The sequence below is a fragment of the Girardinichthys multiradiatus genome, chromosome 18 (genome assembly GCF_021462225.1).
Source record: "Girardinichthys multiradiatus isolate DD_20200921_A chromosome 18, DD_fGirMul_XY1, whole genome shotgun sequence".
NCBI lineage: Eukaryota > Metazoa > Chordata > Actinopteri > Cyprinodontiformes > Goodeidae > Girardinichthys > Girardinichthys multiradiatus.
The window spans coordinates 49129609-49156826 of record NC_061810.1 but is presented as its reverse complement, the minus strand read 5'-3'; the positions used below and the strand labels follow the sequence as shown (position 1 = coordinate 49156826).

The following is a 27218-nucleotide window of genomic DNA, read 5'->3' as shown; positions in this document are numbered from 1 at the left end:
GGTGTGACGAGGAATAGTGACGGAGGAACCAGCGCATAACAAAGAACACAGACCAACTAATATACAGGGAGAAAACAAAGGCAGGTAATTACAGTAACTAAGAACAGGTGTGGCAAGGAGACATGGAGGCATAAGGGACAGGTGGAACTAATTAACAATAAAGGAAAACATAGACCTAAGCACAGTTAACACAAAAACACAAAACAAGTCCAAGGATGTCATACAATGACAAAAACAACTACTACTAAAACTAACTACTAGATATGTCCGCCTTGGGTCAATGGTTTAAACCTTAAGTCAGAGAGGTGGCAGTTCAAATATGTAAACACATTTCTAATCAAAGAATGTTAAAGAATAAGATGCAACATCAGAATATTACCATGGACATGAACAGATTATATGGGAAAACTAACCTATCATCGGAAAAACAGGTTAAATTATAGAACCCCCAGTCACAGTTAGATCATTTATATATAGGGGAACAGGATAAGGAGCATTTATACGTTCAAGAGCTGGTTAGATTGAAGAAGGTAAAAAACTTCCACTTTTTATTTTAGAAAAGAAAGAAAAACCAAGAAAAAGATCCAAAAACTGTTTGCTAATGGGGTCTTAATTGATCACCATGCCAAAGGAAAGGGGGAATTAGAATCCTTTAATGTAACTTATTTACATTTTTCCAAAGAAAACTGTAAGACGTTTTCTGGTGATATTTATAAATTTAAAAAGACCATGGACAAAGATTTTAAGCAACTTATGGAAGATAAACTCCAAGTTGAAGAGTTAGATAAAGCCATTATACAGAAAAAGTCCAGGTATCGATGTCCTAACAGTAGAGCTCTACTCCACCTTTTGGAAGATGGTAGAGAATTACTTTACGTCACCTTCTTAGAGAAACATTTCTTCTTAAAATATTCCCTTCACAATCAAACAAGGTCTTATCCCCCAATAAAGACAGATCCTTAGTAGATACCTGGAGACCTGTAGCTATGTTAGGCAAACCGATTAAATGAAGGTCTTTCACAAGTAGTAAGTGAATGTCAATCTGCGTTTGTGAATCGGAATCAGAATCAGAATCAGAATCAGAAAAGCTTTATTGCCAAGTACGTTTTTGGACATACAAGGAATTTGTTTTGGCGTAGTCGGTGCAATACAATACAAATTAAACAGTATAAACATATCTACAATATAATATAAATATATGTGCACAGTTTTAAGTGAGTGAGAGTAAATATAGAGCAGTATAAGATGCAAGAGCAATACAACAGTGCAGGTGATCATTGTGCAAGTATGGCAGTGCAAGTAAAGCAGGAGTCCATGCTGAGCGTTAATGTAACTCATAGAGTTGCAGGTTACAGGTGTCCTGTCAGCAAAAAAAGGGGGGGTGTGGGGGAAAGGGAGAGTGTCAGTGTGGTTTCCGGGCTTTGTTAACCAGGCTGGTGGCAGATGGGAAAAAACTGTTCTTGTGGCGTGAGGTTTTGGTCCGGATGGACCGCAGCCTCCTGCCAGAGGGGAGAGTCTCAAAGAGTCTGTGACCAGGGTGGGAGGGATCAGCCAGAATCTTCCCTGCCCGCTTCAGGGTCCTGGAGGTGTACAGTTCCTGGAGCGACAGTAGACTGCAGCCAATCACCTTCTCAGCAGACCGAATGACACGCTGCAGCCTGCCCTTATCCTTGGCTGTAGCAGCGGCGTACCAGATGGTGATGGAGGAGGTGAGGATGGACTCAATGATGGCTGTGTAGAAGTGCACCATCATAGTCTTTGGCAGGTTGAATTTCTTCAGCTGCCGCAGGAAGAACATCCTCTGCTGGGCTTTCTTGATGAGGGAGCTGATGTTTGGCTCCCACTTGAGATCCTGGGAGATGATGGTTCCCAGGAAGCGGAAAGATTCCACAGTGTCAATTGTGGAGTCACAGAGGGTGATGGGGGCAGGTGGGGCTGGGTTCTAACTGAACTCCACAACCATCTCCACTGTCTTTAGAGCGTTGAGCTCAAGGTTGTTCTGGCTGCACCAGTCCAACAGATGGTCCACCTCCCATCTATACGCGGACTCGTCACCATCAGAGATGAGTCCGATCAGGGTGGTGTCGTCCGCAAACTTCAGAAGCTTGACAGACTGGTTACTGGAGGTGCAGCTGTTGGTGTACAGGGAGAAGAGCAGAGGAGAGAGAACACAGCCTTGGGGGGAACCGGTGCTGATGGTCAGGGAGTCAGAGACGTGCTTCCCCAGCCTCACGCGCTGCTTCCTGTCAGACAGGAAGTCAGTGATCCACCTGCAGGTGGAGTCGGGCACACTCAGCTGGGAGAGCTTCTCCTGTAGCAGAACTGGGACGATGGTGTTGAAGGCAGAGCTGAAATCCACAAACAGGATCCTGGCATAGGTTCCTGTGGAGTCCAGGTGCCGGAAGATGAAGTGAAGGGCTAGGTTGACTGCATCGTCTACAGACCTGTTGGCTCTGTAGGCAAACTGCAGGGGGTCCAGGAGGGGGTCGGTGATGTCTTTTAGGTGTGAGAGCACAAGGCGCTCAAAGGACTTCATCACCACAGAGGTCAGGGCGACGGGTCTGAAGTCATTAAGCCCTGTGGTCCTTGGCTTCTTGGGAACAGGGACGATGGTGGAGGACTTGAAGCAGGCTGGTACATGACATGTCTCCAGTGAGGTGTTAAAAATGTCTGTGAAGACTGGAGACAGCTGATCAGCGCAGTGCTTCAGGCTGGCTGGTGAGACAGAATCCGGTCCAGCAGCTTTCCGGGGGTTCTGTCTCCTGAAGAGTTTGTTTACGTCCCTCTCCTGGATGGAAAGAGCCGTCCTCGGCGTGGGTAGGGGGCTGGAGGGGGGGAACTTCAGGGTGGGGGTTGGAGGTGCCAAGGCCCCTCTTGAGGTTGGGGAGGTGGGGGTGGTGGATTGTGGCTGCAGCTGTTGGGGGGCGTCGTGGGGGATGGTTGCAGGACTGTCCCTTTGTCTTTCAAGACAAAGGGAGAGTAGGAAAATACATAATCACATTATGCTTTATTATTGAGTTCAACAACATAAATAAAACCTACTCTGTCAAAAGATCACAAATGGTGAAAGAATATGATGAGGGGGTATTAGAGCTTTAGTGTCTTTCACAAGTAGACTCTATGTGGTTCCACATACCAAGGTCTCAGTTCAGGGACTTAGGAGGACTTGAGTTGTTGTTAAAATGTAATTTTGATGTTGACAAAATTCCAATTAAGTAGTTATACTTTCACAAACAGATTCTCCATTATTGGAAAATTATTTACACTCATAATATTCCTCCCCACAGCTCCACCTTATGGAATAACAGGGTGATTACAATCAACAGGAAGTCCTTGTTCATAAAAAAGTGGTACAGATGTTATGTTTCTATATGATCTGTTGGACGGTAACCTCATAGATTATAAAGCATTTTCAGATGAATATAATCTAAACTGTACTTATAGAGATTAATCAGGTTTGTAAATCAGTTCCATTTGCTTTATCCAGTTCATCCAAAATACCTAATTGGATTATAATGTTGATCTGACCTAACAAAGTTTAATCATCAATGATTACAAGATGAATAGCAATAAATGTTATAATATATATATCTGTGCTGCCTTCAAATCCAGATTGTTTGATTCGTAAAACAAAAGTTAAAGAAACTCATCGTAAAATAATCCAGAAGTTTTACTGCGTTGCTGAGATTCTAAAGAGAAGATTCAAATTTGATGCGGATCTTTGTACTTTTTGTCATGAAGAGGAAACTCTACAACATGTTTTCTCGTCCCCTGTGTCTACCAGCTTTATATATAAATGTAAAATATATTTCACACCTTTGATATTCATAGGATTCTGTTTTACATGGATAATCTGCCCTCTTCGATCACTGATAACATCATTATTCTCATGGATAAATACCAAATACACTGTTGTATATAGCAGACCTTTCTTTGGGTATGTTATTAATAATTTTAAAACCTTCTACTCTATTTAACCCTTAAAAAACCAGGTCCAGTAAAATCGCTAGAAGGATTTATGGTGATACATCTTCCTTTATGCTGATTTAATTTAGAGCTCCAGTAATCAGTCATGTTGTCTCTGCATGTGCCTTCTTGTATGTCAATTGCTCCCTTTTATTTTTATATTGTATTTTATTTTAATGTAGTGTAAATAATGTGATGTCCTCATCTCTTACAGTCATTTAGAGCAGACAATAGTCTGAAAGTTAGTTTCCCAACAAGCATACTGAATATGATTGCTTTTTGCATCATTTCTGTAACTAATCTGTAAACGTTCAGTTTCGATAAAGCATAAAAAATAAATAAGTAAAAAAATAAAACCTTTCTGAGCCCCCAGCAGAAATACGTCACCAGACAACATCCATGAATGAACAAAACTCATCATTAACTCTAAAATATTTATCTTGCACATCTACAAAAGTTTGACTTGTTATTTTGAAACAATTTATTTAATAACATTTTTTTATTAATTGTTTTTCTATGTAATGTAGTGAGTGGTGAGGCGGCGTTTTAGTGCCCTCTATTGGCCAGCCGCTCTTGTTAAACTGGGACTGGGAAACTGGACCTGAAGAATAAAATAGTTTATTTTTGTTGCAGCTCCGGACCTCAGAACTATAGTTTTTCTTCGGAAAATCTGTTCATGTTCATCAGTGAGATGTTGCGGCTGCAGGATCTCACTAACTGGGCTAAATTAGAGAGAGCCTGGTGGAGAGAGAATAACATGAAGCGGTGGAAGGAGTCAGATACGTCAGCTGGGGCAGGGGGACGTACAGCAGCGTGAGGAGCAACCAGAGGAGCGTCAGGGTTGTTTGTGCCGAGCATCAGAGAGGAGCTTCATCGGCATCTTCAGCGTCATCCAGCGGCTTGTTTTCAGGTAAAAATACCGACCTGCGGAGATCTGAACGTTCAAAGCTCAGCCTGGTTCATGTTACCGGATGGTTTGTGTTATCAGTCTGTGAGGATGGAGATGGAGATGAGGAGGAGGAGTGAGGAAGCAGGGGTTGGAATACGCCACTTGTTTTTCTGCAACATACACACACAGCAGGTTTCACCTCTTTTCTGGGCATATCCACCAGACCTGAGGCGCAGATTAAGCCTCTTGTTTCGCTCATGCGTGTTTTCGAGCGTGTGCGCATGTTATCGTTGTTCCTTTGCTGGGCGTTTTTCTCGTTAATGCGCACATTGGTACAAAAACCCGCAAACAGAGGCTTTTGTGGTCCGACATTTGTTTTTACGGCTCGGGGTTGTTAAAGCGACATTCAGGTAAAAGATCAAGCGGGTTTAGACGCTCTTTCTGTCTGTATCTGCGCATGTTTCTCGCTGTTTGGGTTGGCTGTAAAATGGAGGCTGGATGGAGGACGAGGATGCCATGGCCGCCTCAGCCTCACAACCTGCTCCCTCGCATCAGGCCTCTATAATTATTCTATAAGAAGCAGATGTGATCCTGAGATGCTAGATTTTATCTCGTTTTTGGTTTCCAGGTGGACCAGTATTCCCAGCACCGATTCAGTACAAGGTCAACATGGTCGGGTTTATTAGGCAGCCAGTACAGAGGGGATAAAACCCAGTAGACACCAATAATTTTAATAAATTTATTTTATTCAACAGAAGCTTCATTATTCTGATGAATCTGAAAATATGAAGCTGTGGTGAAATAGTTAAAATGGATCAGAGATCAGTGACCAGGGCTGGACTGGGACTAAAACAGCTCTGGACAGATTTCCTATCTGTCCTGATTGTGGCAATTTGGTTCGATTAGAGTCCCAGAAAAGGTTCTGGTGGATTTATATCAAAGACAGTTTAGGATAATTCCTCCGGTGTTTACAGTCACTGGCAGGATGACTGACTGCCCAGGGCGCCATAGCCGAGGGGGAGTCAAAAACACTCGACTAAAATAACAATTAAATTTTATCTGTCAGTTCTCCCCCAAACTACTTTTCTGTTGCTTTTTTGCATTTCCAGTAAATGAGGTAGTGAACGGCCCCCTGTGGTGTGCACAGTGTAATCAGTATCAGAACTGTTAGAAAGTATCCCTGTGCACCACGGGTGGCTAGTGACACTAGAACCCCCTCTACTCGGTTTTTAGGTTTTCCATTAGTAACGGTTACCTTGAACCCTTCAGTTTGGTACCGCTCCATGGCTTCCTTCTCTCTCTGGTTCTGATCCAGATGCTTCATCTTACTGTCTGCAGCCTCCTCTCTTTTCACTCTGAGCCTGATGGCAGCCATTGAGCAGCAGGTCCTCCATTGTTGTTGCTGTTTGTGTCTATAAATCATGTTACTTTTTCGGATTGTGGCTTTGCTATTGATGATCCCACCCGCACTGAGAGGGTACCCAATTGTAACCAAACTGTGTAATGCCGACCCGATCAAATCCGAGTAGAGTAGAGTAGAGTAGGTACTCATGGAAAAGGGACATAAAGGTGCTACCTGTGTTGCTGTTGGTATATAATTAAAGTGCTATTTCTATGTTTTTTGCAGTCTGGACTGCAGGTGATCCTACCTAATTGGTGAATTTAGATTTAAATGTATTTTCTTTCAACCAAGAAGTTTGTTTCTCATAAGAAATGAGACGGACGTCTCCCAAAACATAATAAACACTAGAAGAGGAGAATCAGTTTAAACTGTATCTGTTTCTGGTATGAAGGCATGAGAAGGTCATAAAGTTACTGAATGTTATATTGTGGGAATCAATATTAAACATAGTCCACACATTTTCATTACAACTGAGGTAAAAGCTCTTGATGCTAGGCTGCTTTATCCATTTCAAACCCTGTTTAGGATCCTTCTCCTGTAGGAACACCCAAATCTATCCAGATGTCAACCCTCTGACCCAAACTGCTCCTCAGATGAACAGATAGTTAGGAAAAACCCAGGAACCACTAAGACTCGAGCCTGCCAAGAACTGGAAGCTGCTGACAACCAGTGTCTCCACATCACCTTGAACTGAAACCTAAAATCTGCAGCCACCCGAATTCCAACAACAAATACTGGACTGTTTTTTCACAATGTCAAAAAGTATGTTTGGAAGAGTCGACGCAGCATTCACTGACAAGCATGGAGGTGACAGTATCATGCTGTGGGTTTGTTTTGCTTTCGACTTTACTATAGCACCTTTTCCATTTTCTGTAGAAAGCCCGTTCGCGTTTCGATAAAACTTTACCCGGGTAATTTCACTTTTCCGGGGCTTTACTTTCACAGGTAAATTGTCCTGGTCTGGAGATGGTCTTTCCAGCTTTCCCCAGGATTTGTTGAAGGGTTAGGGTTGTGTGCGGCAAGGCTTGGCACCAGTGTTCATCAGCGTTTAATAGTTATTGCAAATAAATCAAGCAGTTGTAAATCAGCAACTCTGGCCAGATGAAGGTTGATAAAAAATTAAATGTAAAATCATAATTTAAACTTTATATACACACACATATATATATATATATATATATATATATATATATATATATATATATATATATATATATATATATATATACTAACATAATCTGATTTAAGATGAGAAAACTGATAAGATGTTCAGATCAGAGCAAGGTTTAGCTTAAACTCAGATTTGATGAGTGAAAACATGATATAAAGGGTGAATGGCCTGCATTTGTATAGCGCTTTATCAAGTCCCCAGAGACTCCAAAGCACTTTCCCTTACAATCAGTCATCCACCCATCCACCCACTGACAGTGGTTAGCTACATTGTAGCCACAGCTGTCCTGGGGCAGACTGACAGAAGTGATGCTGCCATACAATCGGGTCTAGTGATGGAACTTAAGGCTCTTTGAATCTGTTCACTTCGAAGAGCCATTTAAAAGAGATGTTGAAATAATCCAACTTTAAAAATTTACATATTTTTTTAAGAACAAGCAATTTTACTCTTAATATAGTGTTAAATATATTAATTGGTAGGAAACCTAGCATGAATGGGTGAAATTTACAACAAAGCTGAATAATCTGAAACAAGTAAGATTAATATTTTTATTTAAAAGGTTCAAAACAGAACCACAGTATTTTCGTGCAAAAAAATATTTCTATATGTATATACTTTCAATAAAACTAAGTATAAAATATCAAAACATAAATATCAAATACCCATGTAGTTTTTACTGTGATTTCTGTGCATTAATACCATTTTAATGCTATGTGTAATATAGAAACAAAACAAAGAAAGCAAAATGTAACAAAACAGAAGAGAAAAAAGTGAACTTGAGTTGCTTTGGCAGAAATAAAAATCAACTCCTGCACTAATAAATATAACTATTAAGACAAAATGCTAATGGTGAACAACACTGAACTGGAAACATTGCCCAAATAAAATGTGTAACCTTTTTGTGGCGCCACTCATTGTTTTGTCCTCAAGCAATGAGCACACTGTGGCCGTCCTCCTCCTCTCTCTCCCACTGCGTCACATACTGCCGCCATGATACGAGATAAAGACAAACAGTGAGCAATGAGCATGTGCTCTGTATGCTCATATTACCCCCTTACAGTCTTGTAGTTCATCGCCTAAGTAATATAACATAATATATATTTAATATATCAAATTAAATTAAAATGAAAAAGTAGCATTATAAGTAAGCAAAGTGGTAAAAAACAAAGAACGGATCTCACTAACTAAGACTTGAGACCAATCGTTCAAGATAAGGAGCCGTTTAAAAAGAATCGATTCATTCCTGAACGTCACATTACTCCACCGAGCCCTCTGACCACCATCAGCAGGCAAAGTGTCTTGCCCAAGGACACAACAACTGAGAAGGAAAGAGTGAGGGTTTGAACCAGCAACCCACCAGTTTCAGGATGAAACCCTACCACCTGAGCTACCGTCGCAGACACATTAAGATCAAATAACAGCCCAAAAACCAGCTGTGAGGATCTTGTTTTGTTCACATTTCATACCAGTACACTCATCCAGGCAGAGTCATGTTGTGGTGTTGCATAACTTCTGTCACAACCTCAGCAGTCTGTTTCAGTGCTGTTTCAGTGATCACACAGAGGTTGTTCAGACACAGAGACTGATCAGAAGCGACACTAACTAGCTGCAGGAAGGATGGAGATAAGGTTTATTTTCAGTCTTTTATGGTTTTATTTTGGGAACATGAACCAACAGCTCTGATCTTCAGGTGCAACATGCACGTCTCTGCACCTGCGAACAACATACGTGTGGTTGTTGGCCTCCAGCAACAGTATCCTCTCTTCCTGAATGTCTGACGCAACAAACAGCAGCTTAGATTCAGCTGCAGCTGTTAGTGTGAATGTCTGCTATAACAGTATGAAGGAGGAGACTGGTTTAATTGGGTTCCTGCACTGGTCAGAACTCCCCCCCCCCCCCCCCCCATCCCCCCCCCCCCCCTCCAAAACAGATCTGATTGCACTCATAAAATAAACTCTGTCCTTCAGCTTGTTACTGAGGTGTTGAGTTTAGGTCCTGAGTTTAACACACAAGGTCCAAGCCTCTGGAATAAATGAGATCTGAAGAAACATTTAAGGACATGTTGGCTGTCAGGTGGTAAAACACGTTAGTCTTCAGATCAGTTTTACTGAATGTTTTAGAGGTTGGGTTAGATGTTTAGAAGGTACAGCAGACACATCAATGTTTTCCCAGTAAATATATTTTTTATGAATGTTCCATAGGCCTCTTCCATGCTCTCTGATCTTCAGTTTTTCCAAAGATTTTCAATTCATGCGTCGTTTAAAAAATATTAACAAACATTACCCATGTTGAATATTTCAGTTTCAGTGGCAAGCGCTAGCAATCACATGCAGTTCACTAAGGGGACAGCGGAGGGCAATAAAGCTCCAATTGCCTGCGTCGTGGCCTACCCTATCCCATGATTCATTGAAAATAATAATTTGTTAATATTTATTCCTGGATGATGTTGCTGGGAACATTGCCCCAAGAAGAGAGCAAGCCTAACTGCTGCACATATTGATGTTCTCACCTTTTCACTCTTTTTAAAATCCGTTAAAAGCTTAAGGTTGAAAATATCGATTTTAAATACGTTTGTATCTTTATTTGACATTTTAGCAGTTGAAAATAAATATTTTTATTTAAATAACTATGTTAAAAATAAATAGTCAGTTGAATTTCAAATGTACATTTTATGGGGTTTCAGTAGAGTAGCAACAAGAGGCAACAAAAAGGACATTCACAGGTGTGTTAGTTAGAAGTGAGTTAAAACATTTTAACAAGCCACTGAAGTTCCAGTTTCAATTCGAAAGTGATGATAGAGATCATAAAAATATAATTAATAGATTAGTCGATTATTAAAATAATAGTTGGTTGCAGCCCTGGCTGTGTGTTGGGGACGATTGTCTCATTGAATCCACTTTGTTTTATCTTCAGAATGTCCCGGTTCATTTCAGCACTATGAAGTCTGGTTGTATCGTATAGAGAAAACAGGCTCACACCATGATGTTGCTGACTGGGGTGATGTCCTGCAGTGGTTTTCAAAGTGGCGGCCGCCAGGGGGCGCTAGTTGGTTCTCCGAAAGGTTTGGGACTGATTAAAAAAACACTTCTTATTCTCAACTGTTTGTTGAATGTTATTCAGTGGGATTATATTGGTGTTAACATATTTTAACAATTTTCTTACATTAAAGAAATGTATTGATGATTAAATAGTTAATAAAAGACATTTTAAAAAGTGGATGATTTTTACAAACTCTTTAGCATCATCTGTGGGTTGGCAAAAGGGGGTCCCCACCCGGAAGCTAATGCTGTTTGGAACCATTCATCCTCCAAACATGCTGTGTGAAATGACATCCAAAGAGTTAAATGTTAGTCCTTTCTCACCAGACTATATTCTCCCAGTATGTCATTGCTGGTCCAAATGTTCTACAAAAACTTTAATGGAGCTTTAACAAGCCTTTTCTTCAGCAGTGGAGTCTTGCACAGTGACTGCATTACTTCATGTTTTCATGGCAAAAGCGTTACCTTGCTGATTTTTATGGAAAAGCTGTTTTAGCTCTTGGACAACTCTGAGTATCTGTCAGAAATCTTGCGAGGAGCTCCTGGCTGTCGTTGGTTGATGATGAAACAATGTTCTTTCCACTAACTGGAGGGTACACGCTGGAATATTCAAAAGTTTAGAAATACGTCTATAACCAATGCTGTCAGCATATTTTGCAGCAATAAGGTGGTGACAACTAAAAAATATTTATTGGGATAGAAATTTTACATCTTCAGTACTTATCTGTATAATTCAGCTATGCTGTAAATTTCCTCCTTGTTCCCCTCTGGCTGAACTGAGGAGAAGACGGACGGCTCGGTGATGGAGGGAGCGACTGCTGAACGGATTCCAGCATCTTGTCCGCTTGGCAAAGTGGAGAGCAGAACAAATCCAGTCCGGTCTGTCGACACATAATGATGGACAGCGTCGGCTGCTGCCGCGATCTGTCACACACTGAGGGTCAAACCAGACATTTCTTCGTCTGTCTCTGCAAAAACAAACACCATCACATTCTTGAGCTAAACATGGCTGATCATGATGAGAGACAACAAGAACAGGTGCAGGAGAACCAGAACCAGCTGATTTAGAACTGCAGAGTCACTGAGACAGGGCAGCGTATTGGAACTGCTTCAGAATCAGACAGACTGATAATAAAAACTAAACAACCCACTTCTGTTCTGGAAGACAAAGATTCCCATTTTTGTCCAGAAAGATCTTAACAAGCATGTAAATCTGGTTGAGATCTGGACTTTGACTGTTTGCATCTCACTGATTCTTTTGGATTGTTTTTCAGTTTGAACCAAGCTGGTAGACAGATGGCCTCATCTTGACTTTAGAACCCTTTGGTTTACAGAGAAGTCCATGGTCCACTCAGTGACTGCACAGTGTTCAGGTCCTGTGGCTGTAAAACAAACCCAGACCATCATTCCTCCACCACCGTGCTTCAGAGTTGGGATGAGGTGTTTGTGCTGATCTGCTGTGTTTGGTTTCCTCCATCATGGTTCTGTCCATCATGGTCAAACATCTCCACTTTGGTCTCATCTGTCCAGAGGACATTGTCCCAGAAGTCTTGTCCTTCATCCAGATGCAACTTTATAACTGAAGTTCTGCTGCCGTCTTGTTATTAGAGAGAAGAAGCTTTCTTCTTCAACTGTTCTTAGCAGCCAGAGTGGTTCAGTGTTTTTCCTAAGTGTCCTGTCATGACCTTTAGCATTTAACCTGCCAGCTGAGTTCTGTAGAGTCTGAGATGGAGCTGTTGGGTTTTTGGTCATTTTTCTGAGCTTCACACTCTGACCTTGAGCTGAATCTGCTGGGACGTCCACTCCTGGGAAGATTGACAGCTGTCTGAGATGTGTTCCTCTAGGGAATAATCTTTCTCTCTGTAGAATGATAGACTTTAGAAAACTCCAGCTTTCATAGAGGTGTTCACAGTAATCATGTCTGCATGGTTCTCACATCAGCACCTTTTATAGGAGGATATAGATTTTTTTAAGCTGTGAATGAAAACAATGTTTTTTCAATTGAAACGTTGGACCATGTAAAAATTACAACCCTGTGGGTAATTTAATCGGTCGCCATGTAAAGGGACTTCGGTCAAGGTTTAATTTTATTCAGCATCTACGTCATGGCTCCTCAGTCTAAACTAGGTCCCGAAAGCTTTTTAAACAGAAACAGGTTTTTTGCTTGAGGTTTTAAACCTGCAGCTCCTCACACACATCTCCACACTTCTAAACATGTTCACTGTTTTTCTGTCATAATCTTCACTGTATTGTTTCAGGATTTTATGTGATAGACCAGGGCTGCAACAACCTTAGACAATCATAAACAATATACATTTTGGAAACCGCGATGACTTCAGTTGTGATAAATCTTTTCCAACACCTCTGGGATCTGTGACCTCTAGCATCTTAGGCATTGGTTGTAATCGTGATTTAGTGTGCAGCCTTTTGATAGAGAAGCACAAGGCAGGACATAATTGTGTGGTGAAGACGTAAAATGTGGAGTGCATTTGTATCCCCCGAGTCAGAACTTTGTAGAACCACCTTTGGCTGCTGGTCTTTTGGCAATTGTCTTTACCACCTTTGAACAGCTGCAGACTGAAGTTTCTGATCTTTCTTCTTTGTAGAACAGCTGAACCTCAGTCATGTTGGACGGAGAACATCTGTGAACGTCAGTTTTCAAATCTTGCCACTGATTCTCTCTCTTGACTTTGACTAGGCCATTCTAACACATAGAAATGCTTTGATCCACACCATCTAATGTATCTCAGGCTGCAAGGTTCAGTTTTGGTCTCCCCTGAGCAGAGCACCTTCATCCTCATCAGTGCTGTGTCTTCTACATGACTACAGGCAAACTGCAAACAGGACTTCTTCTGGGTTTTTTTCAACAGTTGCTGCTGTTGTTCTCACCACTCCTCCATGAAAACCAGACTAGTGAAAAACTCCACCTAACCCTGCTTCAAACTTCTCCCCACCTGCCTCATTAACCTGTCTGCTCTGTTTTTTGGCTTTCGTGATGCTGTTTGTTCTTTAATGTTCTCCAACAATCCTCTGGGGCCAAACACAGAACTGCTCGATTTAAAATAAGAACATATTATTAAATTAGACATATTTGGACATTAATTTTGAACATATAAAAGCAGTTTATTTTGGGGTATCAGAATAAAGGGGCTGAATACAAAGCATGCTCTATTTTTTGTCCTGATCTCAGTTTAATGTGTCTTCCTCTGACAGGCCCGGCTGCAGCGTCCTTCATCATGACAAAAGAAGAAAACGTGCAGGAACAAGAGAAGGAGAGGCATGACCACGAGGAGCAGGAGGAGGTGAGGGTTCAGAGGGAGGAAGAGGAGGAATTGACTGAGGAGGAGGAAGAGGAGGAATATGAGCTAGAGGAGGAGAGGGCAGAGGTGGAGAACGAGGAGGAAGATGAGCAAGAGGAAGACCTGGTACAGCGAGAGGAGCAGGAGGAAGAGGAGAATACTCCTGCTGAACCAGTGACTGAACCGATCACTGCGTCTGAGTATCAGAGTCCGGTTCACGACCCGCCCCGCCGAGCCATGGTGCATCCCTCGGCCCAGGCGCCGCTGCCCAAAGACTACGGTACGCCATACCACCTTAAATATGCCGTCATAGACTACAGTGTGTCATACCACCTTAAATAAATGTTTTAGCTAATTGTTTATGAATTTGTCTTTTTCATTGGGTAACTTAATAGATTATGATTCAGTAACAAAATTGTGATTACAGATTCCTTGAAAGGCAGTGTGTCGTCTTAACATTTATTCTCTTCATGAGAAAAGGTGAATTAGGTGCATTATTTGGCAGGTAGACCCGGTTGAACAGGGTCAAACATATCAGCCACAGAGTAAAAATGGTTAGCAAATGATAAAAAACAGTTTTTAAAAACATTGGTTTGGTGTAGAACAGTTCGGTCCAATTTTGACCAGTTCGAATGGTTCAGAATTTGAACTAGAGCCAACCGCAGGTACTCCAGCCTCTGTAAAAACAGAGAAATAGCCCTTTAAATTACTGTTGTTCACTTTGTCTCTGAGGTTCAATGAGTTTTACCTCAAAAAAGTGTTCCTGTGGAAAGTTGTTGCTTTGGTTTCACGTTCTCAGTCACTTCAGACAAATGTGCTGGCTGACGATGGAGATGATGCTGCCCCCACAACGTCCTGCAGGGTACCGCAGTTATAAAAACAACTGATTGATGTTTTTCTATCCGACAAGTCAACATTTTGCTCAGAATATTTCATGATTACATGGACTAATCATTGCAGCTCTGATCATCCCCACAGTCTTCTAAGTGTTGAACTTCATGCTGTTATTGCTGCACCATGTGGCCAGCTGTGTAACCTTCATCCAGTATGTAGACTCATCTTCATCCTGGATCGAGCTGATGACTAACATGCCATCTGAAAGCATGGTTAGCTTAACAATGGTGTGTGAGGAGGTGTGGTCATTGGTGTAAAGGAAGAGAAGTGGGGAGAGCACACAACCCTGTGGAGCACCTGTCTGTCTCTGTCTCTGTCTCTGTCTGTCTGTCTGTCTGTTTGTCTGTCTGTCTGTCTGTCTGTCTGTCAGGCAGTTCTTGATCCACAGGCAGGTATGATGTGGAAAAGCCAACTTAGACAGTAATTATAGAGAAGAAGCAAGAAAGACAATGTTGAAAGCAAAGAACAACACTTTAAATTCACTAACAACTCATTATGTGGCTTTTAGCTGCTATGATCAAGTTTCCGGTCACCAAGGACTCCTGCATTTTGTTACGGTTGTGTTAGTGTCCCAGTGTAATAAGATTCATGTCAGATCTGCTGAAAACAGAAGTTCAGGCTCCCGGCTTTGATGACTGAGAGAGAAAACTGGAGCGATCGATTTGCTCATCCTTTCTGTTTTCTCCTGATCCTCTTTCCTTCCCTCTACCACTGCTCCATCTGTCCTCGCCCTTTTTGCTGTCAACTCTTCCCTGATGCTTCTGTCTGCAGCGTTCACCTTCTTTGACCCCAATGACCCGGCATGTCAGGAGATCCTCACGGATCCTCGGACCACCATCCCTGAGCTGTTTGCCATCATCCGTCAGTGGGTCCCCCAGGTGCAGCACAAGATCGACGTCATTGGAAACGAGGTGAGAAAAAAGTTTCTTTCTGTTCAGGGTTCTGTGATGTTTTGGGTCAGAACAGTAGAAGTTAAACTGGTTGAGTTGTTTCTACTGAGCTGACATGAGAAGGACCGAACCAAAGCAGCAAGGAGTCTTTGTGTCTGACTGCATGATGCTGGACTCACCGGGTTACGAACTGACCCACATGAAGTCCTCTAAGCACACACACACACGCACACATACTATGAACATTGCAGTCCCAGTTCACAGCAACACATTGGGACTTAATTTCTTCCTATTTTCCTTCCAAGCGGTGAAACTGTCCTGTAATCTGTTAACTGGGTTCTGATCATCAGCTCCTCAGACCTTCAGAAGGTGTTGCACAGGTCTTCTTCAGACTTCTTTTTTACTCAGTCTAAATCAGATATTACATAAAAGTCTGAAGTAGAAAGTGTCAATCAGGTGTTTTATCACCAAATACTTACAAAACATTTTCTAAAATGTATTTCTTCCCTTCATGGCCACAAGACCCTCAGTCTGTCCACAAAACTAGTTAATTTCTCAAGGAAACCATCCTGGATTCAGAGCAGAAACCAGATTAATGAAACAGCACTTTTTAAATCTTTGAATTCAGAATTGAAATCCTCCATTTTCTCTCTGGGTGGTTTAGTTTTTGGGACATTTTGTGGGAATCTGCCTTTAAAGCAGAATATCATCTTCCCTACAGATTGTCATTTGTTAACCACAGGTTCAGAGTGTAAGATATTTTGTCTGAACATGTTTTAGGAAATTATGCATCAAAAAATCAAAAGAAAGATCCTGAAATAGCATGAATGTGTTAAATCTTAGAGACAGAGCAGACCTCTGCAGCTTGTTTCTGTTTCTGGAGCATTCTTTCTGGCAGGATACAGAAATATGAAGTCAGAGAGCAGCCTAGATAAAATGGCTGCAGGCAGAGAGAGACACGAGGGAAATTCAAAGCAGCTGAGCGTAATTCAGACCCTACAATGACTCAGCATGAAGCTGATTCAGGCTGGAGGGGAGAAGAAATCCTGGAGCATTCGGTCACGTGACTCAGAACCAGGAACGATCAGAACAAACTCATTTTAAACAGCGTTACATCAGAAACACAATGGTTTGATTCTGCTGCTCTGGTGAACATCTTCAGCTCTCTCTCCGTCCTGCAGCTGCTGCAACCGCAGACTAAAGTATTCACACCCTTTAAACTGTTTCTAATGTGTTCCCATTCTAAGTGTGTGCATGAACACAGAAATGTTGCAGAGATCAGCTGACCTTTCCTACCTTCTTCCAAGGACAGGACCTGATCAAGGTTTTAATAGTTTTGCAATTTTCATTATTTGTTATTTTTATTTAGTTTTGACTTCACATTTTCAATTCTATTTTAGTTTGAATTAGTTTTTAGCATTTGTTTGCTAGTCTAGTTTAGTTTTTATTTTTTGAAAATGCTTAGTTTCAGTTTAGTTTTTATAAGTTTCACTTATAGTTTTAGTCAATTTTTCTGAAATCAAATCCAGCGACATTTCCAGCTCAGAGATTAAAATAAATAAATGTTATCAAGATATAATGAAAACATCGGTACAGTTTCATTTATTCTAAAATATTTATTCATAATTAAACTATAAAAATCAAGTGTAATAGCAGGAAAGTGTATCCACACTGTTGTTAGCAGAGTAATAAAACAAATAAATAGCAGTAGTAATGTCTGTCTTCTTTACTCTCCTCCTTTTTCTAACACTCTTCTGCTCTTAGCTTTACTCGTCTTTCTATCAGTCTTTCTATTTTCCTCCTGTGTCCTCTTCTATCAGACAATCACTATTCTAAAAGAGACATAATATAAGCACAATCCTCTCCAAAAACATTAGTGTTTAACATGCAGAAAAATTACAATTTAACAAATAAAATACGATTTTTGTTTCCCTTTTGTAGTTGGATATTTTTAGAAACTAGGAAACTAGGATAATGCTTTAAATATTAACTTTTCTTTAATTATTTACCTATTTACCTCAGTTGATGAAATACCAAAATTGCCATATTTAGCTAAAAGAAAAAAACAACTATTTTTACTTGGAGCTAGAGGCTCATACAACAGAACAAATGCACATTTAACCAGGTGATTCTCTCTCCCTTCTCATCATTCTCAGTTCATGCAGTTCGTGCTTCATTCACTTTCCTTGTTACTGACTCCTTTCAGCAACTTTCATATGTCCAAACTCAGTGGAATAGACCCCTCAGCCTGAGTAGCAAAACAACTAAGTAACTCAGGAAATATAAACTAAAGGTCACCAATCAATTCTAAAAAATCTTACTTTGGACGAATCTTTGTTGACACTGTAGCTCCATATTTTACCAAATCAGGGAATTGTGCTCTTACACTAGTAACGTTTCATACTGCCAAACAAACCTTCATCACGGCCAGGATCAGGCGGCTCAGCTCTTCTTCTTCTACTCTGTCTGTAACGTTAACATCAGCGCGACCAACTACCGTAACAGCAGTTGCAGTTTTTCAAGTTAATGAAAATGGTTTTTTTACTTCTAGTTTTCGTTATTTCGTTAGTTTTCCTGAATGATAATAACCTTGGACCTGATGAAACTAACCTCTGATTTTAGTTTTAGTTTTTACCAGAGTAGTTGTACAGATAAACATCTTCATGGACTTCAGCATCATTCAGTTATTACTATACTACTATGATCTCACAGCAGGATGTCTTTCAGCAGGAAGTGACTAACTCAGTGTGTGTGTCTCTCAGATCCTGAAGCGTGGTTGCCACGTCAACGACCGCGACGGTTTGACCGACATGACGCTGCTTCACTACAGCTGTAAGGCTGGAGCTCATGGAGTGGGTGAGCAACTTTTCTGTATTAGATGGTCCACCTTATCCTTTTTCTTTCTTTCTATTATAATGAAAGAATTCCCCAGATTGACATGATCATGATCATCTTCTCCTTATGTTGTGGTACACACCCAGAGCAGCTTTTAGTTTCAACCTCATTGTGTGTGCAGGCGACCCGGCAGCGGCGCTGCGACTCACCAGTCAGCTGATCTTGCTCGGTGCCGACGTGAGTCTGCGGAGTCGATGGACCAACATGAACGCGCTGCACTACGCCGCCTACTTTGACGTCCCTGAACTAATCCGAGTCCTCCTCAAAGCCTCCAAACCCAGAGGTGTGTGAGTTCTCCAACGTGATCCTGATTTCATTTTAGATCTACGCTAAACTCCAGGAGATGAGCTTAGCTGCTTCTTCTTCTTTCTTCTCAGTGCTGAACTCCACATGCAGCGACTTCCACTATGGTACAGCTCTGCACATTGCTGCCTCCAATCTGTGCCTGAGTGCTGTCAAATGTCTGCTGGAGCACGGCGCCAACCCCGCCGTCAGGGTAACAACACCTTCTGTTTATTCAAACAGGCCTACCTGAGGTGTAAAAATGGATTTTCTGCAAAGGTGAAGCTGAAGTTGAACCTGTTGGTGCACCTTTGGGTTGTTTCTGCAGAACGATAAGGGCCAGGTTCCAGCTGAGGTGGTTCCTGACCCAATGGACATGAGTCTGGATAAAGCTGAGGCGGCCATGGTGGCCAAAGACCTGAAGCAGCTGCTGCAGGACGCTGTCCCACTCAGCTGTAACCTTCCGAAGGCCACCCTGCCGAACTATGACAACATTCCTGGAAACCTGATGCTGGCAGCGTTGGGCCTGAAGCTGGGAGACCGCGTGGTGCTCGATGACATGAAGGCACGACTTCACTGTGACAACAATTTGGTTCTGGTACTGAAGGAGTTCATGTTTGGGTCGTTTGTGGCTACTGTCATTATGAGCATCATCATCCAATAACGTGATCACTATACATGTTCTGATGTTTCCAGAAACTGCGCCTCCTAATGTTAGTGTTTATTCACTGTACATTACCCCTTATCTGCTGAGACTTAGGTTAATTTAACCTTTTCTGACCCTTTATTTTTACTTCTGATTTTCTAAGCAACCATCTGCAAACATGTTGGCTGACAGATTATTTATCGTCCTTTGGACTCGGTCCTAGAATCGCACGGTTAGATTTAAGTTTCATGCCGAAGAGGAATTAAAAAAAAAAATTGAACCCGATGGATGTGTAAGAATTATGATTATTGATTAATTAATATTTATCAAGAATTATAATTTAAAGTCATAATTTGAATTTTTTTTATTTCTTAACCAAAAATCATTACTTACAAATAGAAATCAGAGATGCCCTCTGGGGTTGTGATTATGGGCTCAAAGCTCTTTAATAATTACAATTAGCTATTCATTAATAATTGATAAATTATTAACCAAAACCACAAAATTTCACTTTATTCAACCACTTCACCGAAGCTGGGGAACTTCGACCTTGTTTTGATAGATAAATAACTCTTGCACGAAATAAACACAAACGCTTCTCTTAATTATATATATAAAGATTTATTGAAGCCAAGTAATCCTGATAGACTATTATTCTGGTCCAAAACCATCACCTAACTAACAAGCACCATTCTACACAAAGGGAATAAAAATGACTACCTAACAATAATAATAAAAGAAAAATATATATGCATTTAGTGTCTATGAAGATCAAACCAGTAGTTTTATGGACAAAATGTGTAATTTGGGTTAAATGGAAAGAGATCCTCCTGGTGTTGATGTCTCGATTGCAGCGATCAGCTGATAAACGGTGGGGCCACGCCCCTTTAGCCACAACCAGCTGATTGCCCCAAATCTCGAACAAAGAGTCATAAAACTCTGAGGCGGGAACTCAGTGGAAAATTTCCAGCAATAAAACTGGAACAAAGAGTGATCGGACCACGAGCTACAGACCCTGCAGTTGCTTTGAATGAAAAACTTTTAAAAGTCCAACTTCTAACTCCTGGCTGATTTGGGATCAGGCGGACAAAATATGAACACGCACGATTCAGCAGCAAATCAAAACACAGCTCAGCATAAAACACTTCAATCAGTATTGCATGCAGCAAATTAATACCTGAGATTAACTACTGCTGATTTTAAATCACCTTAACTGCCTCATCCTGCCCAGACCTCTAAATGCACCTATCCAGTTTAATATAAAAAGAACGAAATTACTTTGACGTTGATTCCTTCTCTTCTTTGGTTGGGTCAGGTCTGAAGAAAAATGAGGGAGGGGGACCACGCGTCCGTGATCACCTCAAGAAAAAACAGTAAACTTCTCATCCGTCCAGGAGGGTAAAATATGAAGAACCGTTTAGTCGACTGAATCAACAAGGAGGATTTTCACCTGCGCCAGGTGTTGGCGTGGTCTTCGATCGGCATATGAATCTTCTGACCTTCTTGTATCAGACAGATTTCCAGCTTTCAAGCTCTTCTGGGAATGGCCTTGTGGAGAAAAAGTTCGCCTGCAAGCTTTCGTCTCTCTAGATACGCACCTCCGTTGCGTCATCCCGTGAGACACGCGGAAAATGGCAACGCAACTTTTTTTCCGGCGGATTTATAATCCCGGTGACGTCAGAATTGCGATGTCTGTTGAGCTGCGCATGTCAAAATGAGCGACCAAAATGGATGACTCCAACAGATGGATGGATGGATGGATTAATGGATGGATTAATGGATGGATGTTTAAAAGGTTGCAGTTTTCTTAGCAGGTGGAGACGTTGTGGTGCGTTTTTAAAAATGGATTCAGTGTGCTCTTTAAAAGACAGCTGGGTGTCATTTTCTGTCCCATTGTATCTATAGGACTCTTTCTGGTCCACCTGCTGGCCCTGGTTGCTGATTGGCTGAAGGAAAGTTGACCTGGCATCTTTATCTCTTCTCCAGCAGCAGAACTCTTTGGTCTTTATGACATTCAGCTTTTAACTGCCTATTGGTACTGAGGCAGAGCGTCATGGGAGCTACCAAGGCCCAAGCGAGGAAGCCCTCTGTTTAAAACCAGCTTACTTGATTTAAAACCATAGAAACAGATCTGTTCTGCTCAGGTCTTTCCATAAAACCAGTGAACATGAAGGTCTAAAAGGGCCTGCAATAAAATGCTGATATTTGCAGAGTTAAAAGCAGACAAAAAGTCCATAAATACAATCCTTGTGTGTGGAGTTCAGGTGTTTGATGATGGTACCACCTTGCCTTTTCGGCAAACTGGATTGGGTCCAGATTGGGTTCAGCGCCAGTTAGCGCCACCACTGATTCCTTACAGAAACATGCTGACCTCATCCTGCAGGTTATTCTGTCTAAGATGTTTAACTTCAGTTTTCTGGCACATGAAGTTACTGAAAACAATTTGGACCGGGTCAAGAAGAAATTCTTTCTAAATCCATGCTCTGGATAAAGGTCTGGCCTGTTGCGGTCTTCTGTAACTGTGGTTCCTCAGCTTCATAAAGAAAAAACAGCTAAAACACGTTGATGTTTGATGATTTCAGACTGATTTCAGAACCTTGTCCTATCTCTGTGTCAGACTGGAACCCTCAGGTTCTGTGGAACCACTGAGTTTGCCAGCGGTCAATGGGTCGGTGTGGAGCTGGACGAGCCGGAGGGGAAGAATGAGGGCAGTGTTGGCGGCGTCCGCTACTTCACGTGTCCTCCTAAACTCGGTAACCCAGTAATATTCCTGGACCTGGTTCTGTTTTTAATCAATGTGTATAAGTTGTCTTCATCAGCGTGTTTTTATATTTTTGGACCTGCAGGTATTTTTGCTCCTGTTTCAAAGATTTCCAAAGCTGTGGATCAGACTCAATCATCTGTCACGTCCACCCCCAGAACTCCCCGCATAGATCTGGCCTCCCGTCTGGCCGGAAGGACCAAGAAGGAGAAAGAGAAGAAGGAGAAGGAGAAAGGTAAGTAAACTGTAATTCTGACTGGGTTTCTGCTGGTTCAGGTCTTATGCAGATGTGGCTGAGTTTGTTTGGTGTTCTCAGCCCAAAAGAAGAAGACATCTGTGGCCAGTCTGGATCCAGAGGGAACAAACGTGGAGGTGGGAGACCAAGTTCTGGTGGCGGGTCAGAAACTGGGAATTGTTCGCTTCTACGGGAAAACGGACTTTGCTCCAGGTATGTGTTCTCCTGGTTCTTTCACCTCTGGTAGCTTCATGAAGGAGCTGAAGGTATTTCTCTCTCTGATCTGAGGTGATGTTTAATGACGCTGACGTCAGGTTTCTGCTTAAAGATCAACTGACCCGGTCCATGCAATTTGTTCTGTAATCTGCACATCAAACCAACACAATGAAACATGTTCCTGTCAATGCTGAGGTCCAGATTAGATAATAGACACATGCAGATCAGCTGAAGAAGAGCTGACCCAGTTGTACTGGTGTGAACTGGTCTCCTGGTGTCCCTGCAGGTCACTGGTTTGGTGTCGAGCTGGATCAGCCTACTGGGAAACATGACGGCTCGGTGTTCGGGGTCCGATACTTCAGCTGCCTACCCAAATATGGAGTGTTTGCTCCACCCTCCCGTGTCCAGAGGTAACAGCACCTCATTTTAGGATTATTAGAATATAAAAGCAGGACCTGATCTAAGTGATTTATTTGTTCATAAATCAGCAGGAAACTGACAGTTTGGGTTGTTGTTGGTTCTTTAGGATCGGAGGACCTAAAGAAGGCTCAGAGAATGACAGCTCCATGGTGAAGAAGGTTCATCAGGTCTCCAGTAAGTTTTTATTACAGCTTTTATCCACAGGAGACAGGTTCAGATCATTAAAAAGATAAAAGTTATTTTTTAACTTGGCCAAATCAAACAAACAGAACCTTTGATAATAAGGGGATGGTGAATCATTGAGCTTTGGTGTGTTTGTCTCCCTGCAGTGTCCCAGCCGAAGCGAAACTTCCACACAATGCGATCTCCTAAAGACCTGACCTCTGAGAGCTCCATATCCAGGTGAGAACTGTTCCTTCTAGCTTCAGTCTGATCACCTCCAACATGTGGCCACCATCATGTTTAGATCCACCGTTTGTTAGGGTGCTGCTCATTTCACATGTTGGTATGTAAGTCCAGGAATAATGGTTACTGACTCAGAACCATTATGGTTTGATCTGATCAAGACGTTCTGTGCTGACAAACACGGAGCTGAAATAAAATTAAATTTCAGTTGAAAGGTCTGCAAGCATGCTACAGATGGAAAAGGTTCTGAGATGATGGATTTATTTATGAGGTCTGTCAGAAATGTAACTCTAGAGACCCAGATGCTGTGAATGTGAACTAAAACATCTCCTCGCTCCACCTGCTGCAGGTTGTTGTTCTGCTGCTGGTTTCCATGGATGCTTCGCGCTGAGATGCAGTCCTAACCACGCCCCGCCCTTCCTATCGTTCTCCTCCACCGGATGGATCTCTCGGCTCTACTTTCTCTCCATCGTTCTGTCCCTGAACTCCTTGTGGTGAAACTCTCTCAGCCCGATTCCTCCTAATTTAGTCATTCTATAGCAAAATCTATAGTGCCTTGTATCTGATTGAAACGTCCTGCATTCCTTCAATTAACTGAGAGTCCAGCGCAGAGGGAGTAAACCCTCTGAAATCCGTCCTCTTGTTCTGGCGCCCCCTACTGGTCTCGGACTGTCAGTGTGTTTGTTTCACCTCCACCTCGTGGTTTTGTTTTGCTGTAGCCGGCTTCGGGTCTGTGCGGTTTGGAAAGTCCACAAACATGTTCGGCATTAGATCACCTTGTTTGGTGATGATATCGGACCCACAGATGGCTGTTGATTTGTTACTTTTGGTGACATTTAAACACCATGTGTGCATCATTTCTTACTGTGTCCTCCAGGCTTTAATATCTGATCAGGAAACAGGGTTAATCATCTCCAAAACTACTTATCTTCATATGGGGGTCACACCTTTTAGGTATGCTGTTCAGAGGTGAGACAAATAATTTCTGCAGAAAATTCATCTAAATTTTCTTCTGCAAACCTACAAAGACCAAGTTTCAGTTAGTTTATTTTGTTTCACAGTTATAGCAGCTGAACGGTAGAAAATAATTTCATGATCAGTGTCTTGTCATGTAAAAACTGTTACTTTAAAGCTAAACATTACTTTAAATATGGATCTTAAAGACAGTCATTAAATGAGCCAAACATAGTTTCACAATCTAAACCCTATTCCTGATCATCTCAAAATAAACCTTATTAATAATGACAAATAATTCTTTATCCAGCTTTGTCTCAACTCATCAAACAGTTTTCAAACATCTAAAAAGGTTTCATGTCCTCACTTTAGGATAATCTTTTGAAGGAGGCCATGATTTTCCCTTCTTTATGCTTCCATTTCTCTCAAGCTTCTCCTGGTTTTGAATCTCTGCTACTAATACAAACAGGAACAGCTTTAAAATCCCATTTTCTTAATATCCTTGAATGACTCACGATGCTAATATAATAATATAATCGTTTTGAAAATGTTCTCAGTAACGTTCCAGCAATGTGGGCCTGTTTTCCCTCCATGCTTCTCAGCCTTACCTGATGGAGACATTGTGGTTGCTGTTGTACACAGCTCTAGATAACCTTTCTGTTTGTACAATAAGCTTCAACAGTTTGCTGATTATAATCTGCGGGGCTTCTGCTTACATTCATCATGTGAGCCCAACCAACTGCAGAATTTAATGTTGGAGCTCTGCACCAAAATGAGATAACGGGTGCTGAAACGGGGCAGACCGGATGTTATCTGATCCAATAAGGTTGATCTATTAACTTTGAGTTGATGGATACAAGCAGTTTGTCGTTCCAGTAGAATAGCTGCTATTCTGTATTTTCACATAAACAAAATGTGAAAGAATTCATTCCACCAGATTCTTTTGAAGATTTGGCCTTAAACATTTTTGCTGCATGGTTAAAGCTTAAGGTTGTGACACTTTTCTGCCTAAAAAATAACTGATCCAAAACTCAACAGACACGCGTCAACAGACTGTCTCAGACGATATGCAGACGACTCCCTGCTTTACGTTCCTACTCTTTTTGCTTCTCTCAATCCACCCCAGAGCATAAGAACCTGAAATTAATCCACACAGTACATATGTTCCCCGTTTTAGTTCACCCACTATGATGTTTTGCCACAGTCCAGCTGTGTATAAACCTAATGCTAAACAGATCTACTCTGTCATCTAAGCTAAGCATTAGCGTTTGTGGGCCACAGTGATGGTGGAAGTTTGTCTTTGTACAGTAAACGTGAAGTTACAGTACGGTCAATGTGTCCCAGTGAATCCACTTCACTATCAACTTTGTAAATGTGGAGTTTTTCCCTGGTTTGGCCACCAGGTGTCACTATAATCTCGATTTAACCTAAGAACTTTGCATAACTGTTCATTTATTTGCTGCTTTTACCAGCTCTGCCACTGGTTCAAACTTGTTCAGTTCTGTAACTCCAAACTGTAAACTTTACCTTCCTGCTGTCTGGTTTTAAAATATTTCCAGGTCCATTTGAGTATTTTCAAACAGAATTCCCTTAATTGAATCGGAATCTGTATCTAATTATAGCTGGGATTGAACAGTTAACACTCAATTCATTTTAACAGCAAACAGGTTCATTTCTACCCAGATATAGAAAAATATGAAGATCTTGAAAAATATATCGAGTCTTTAAGTAAAGGCAGCTGGACAAACTCTACATACTTTAAAGATCTCTGTAAATATTGACAACTGAGCCAGCAGGAAAGTAAAGTATTAATGTTCCTTGGCTGCTGGGCTAGAACCATCAGAACCTCTGGTTCTGTCCTGGTAACGTCTGTCCCTCTTACAGGAACTAACTCAGCACTGGTTGTTTCATCATGAACAAGTCTTAATGATCTACAGTATATAGCCTATATTTTGATAACTTCACTAAGTGTACCTTTGTTTTCGTATTTTATTAATTGTGTGCTCGGTTACAGCCTGTGTGAGTGGGTTGGCCCTGTTTGGTGCCGGTTCCTGACGCTAAAACAGGAGAAAGAAGATGACTCCTAACAGATAAAGTCACTGCATGCTCTCTGCCTGTAACCTCCTTCAGTATTTTCTTATTGTTGCATTTTCAGTCTGTATCTTCTTCTCATCAGCATGAAAATGCTTCAAATATTAACTATAAACATAATAAAGAATTAGATGGTTTTTTTTCTAATTTTTATGTCTGCTGGTTTTTACTTTAACATTTAAGCACTCGGAAGCGATTTGGAATCAGATTATTGTTATGACAGATGAGACCAAAGCAACCTTACACTCAATGAGTGGAACATGATCTAATAGCAGAAACTTGGTCCAAACTAGACCATCAAAGGAACCATGATCCCAAATACAGCAGCACATCTACATTAGAATGTCTGTAAAAAAAACATTAAAAAAACAAGATATTGCAGTGGCATAGTCAAAGTCCAGACTTCAACATGATTGAATTGCGGTGGTGCCAGAGCTGTAAATAAACCTTCATAAGCTAAAGCAACCTTAGAAAGAAGAGGGGACTAGAAGTCGTGCACAGATGTGAGAGGTTGATAAAGTCAGACAGGAAACTGCTGGGAGTTACTGGAGGAGGTTCTACAAGCTGCTGAAGGAGGTTCTACAAGCTGCTGAAGGAGGTTCTACAAGCTGCTGAAGGAGGTTCTACAAGCTGCTGAAGGAGGTTCTACAAGCTGCTGAAGGAGGTTCTACAAGCTGCTGAAGGAGGTTCTACATGCTGTTTGAGGAGGTTCTACATGCTGTTTGAGGAGGTTCTACAAGCTGCTGAAGGAGGTTCTACAAGCT

At 41.5% G+C, this 27218-nt stretch overlaps 1 protein-coding gene across 3 annotated transcripts; it reads left to right on the top strand.

Annotated features, from left to right (window-relative positions):
- Positions 1 to 4720: 4720 nt before the first annotated feature.
- On the top strand, positions 4721 to 26601 carry clip3 (CAP-GLY domain containing linker protein 3). Of its 3 annotated transcripts, none has more exons than XM_047392127.1 (15): positions 4753 to 4876; positions 10342 to 10489; positions 13680 to 14045; positions 15431 to 15570; positions 18312 to 18405; positions 18566 to 18727; positions 18822 to 18940; positions 19055 to 19291; positions 21990 to 22125; positions 22219 to 22368; positions 22450 to 22581; positions 22871 to 22994; positions 23111 to 23178; positions 23334 to 23406; positions 23759 to 26601. In XM_047392127.1, the coding sequence occupies exons 2-15, from the start codon at positions 10408 to 10410 to the stop codon at positions 23811 to 23813; spliced, it is 1938 nt and encodes a 645-aa protein (XP_047248083.1). In that variant the 5' UTR covers positions 4753 to 4876; positions 10342 to 10407; the 3' UTR covers positions 23814 to 26601. The 3 variants fall into 3 exon arrangements, with proteins under 3 accessions (XP_047248084.1, XP_047248083.1, XP_047248082.1); XM_047392126.1 differs by having other exon boundaries at positions 4754 to 4876; positions 19055 to 19324; XM_047392128.1 differs by lacking the exon at positions 10342 to 10489 and having other exon boundaries at positions 4721 to 4876; positions 19055 to 19324.
- Positions 26602 to 27218: the final 617 nt, after the last annotated feature.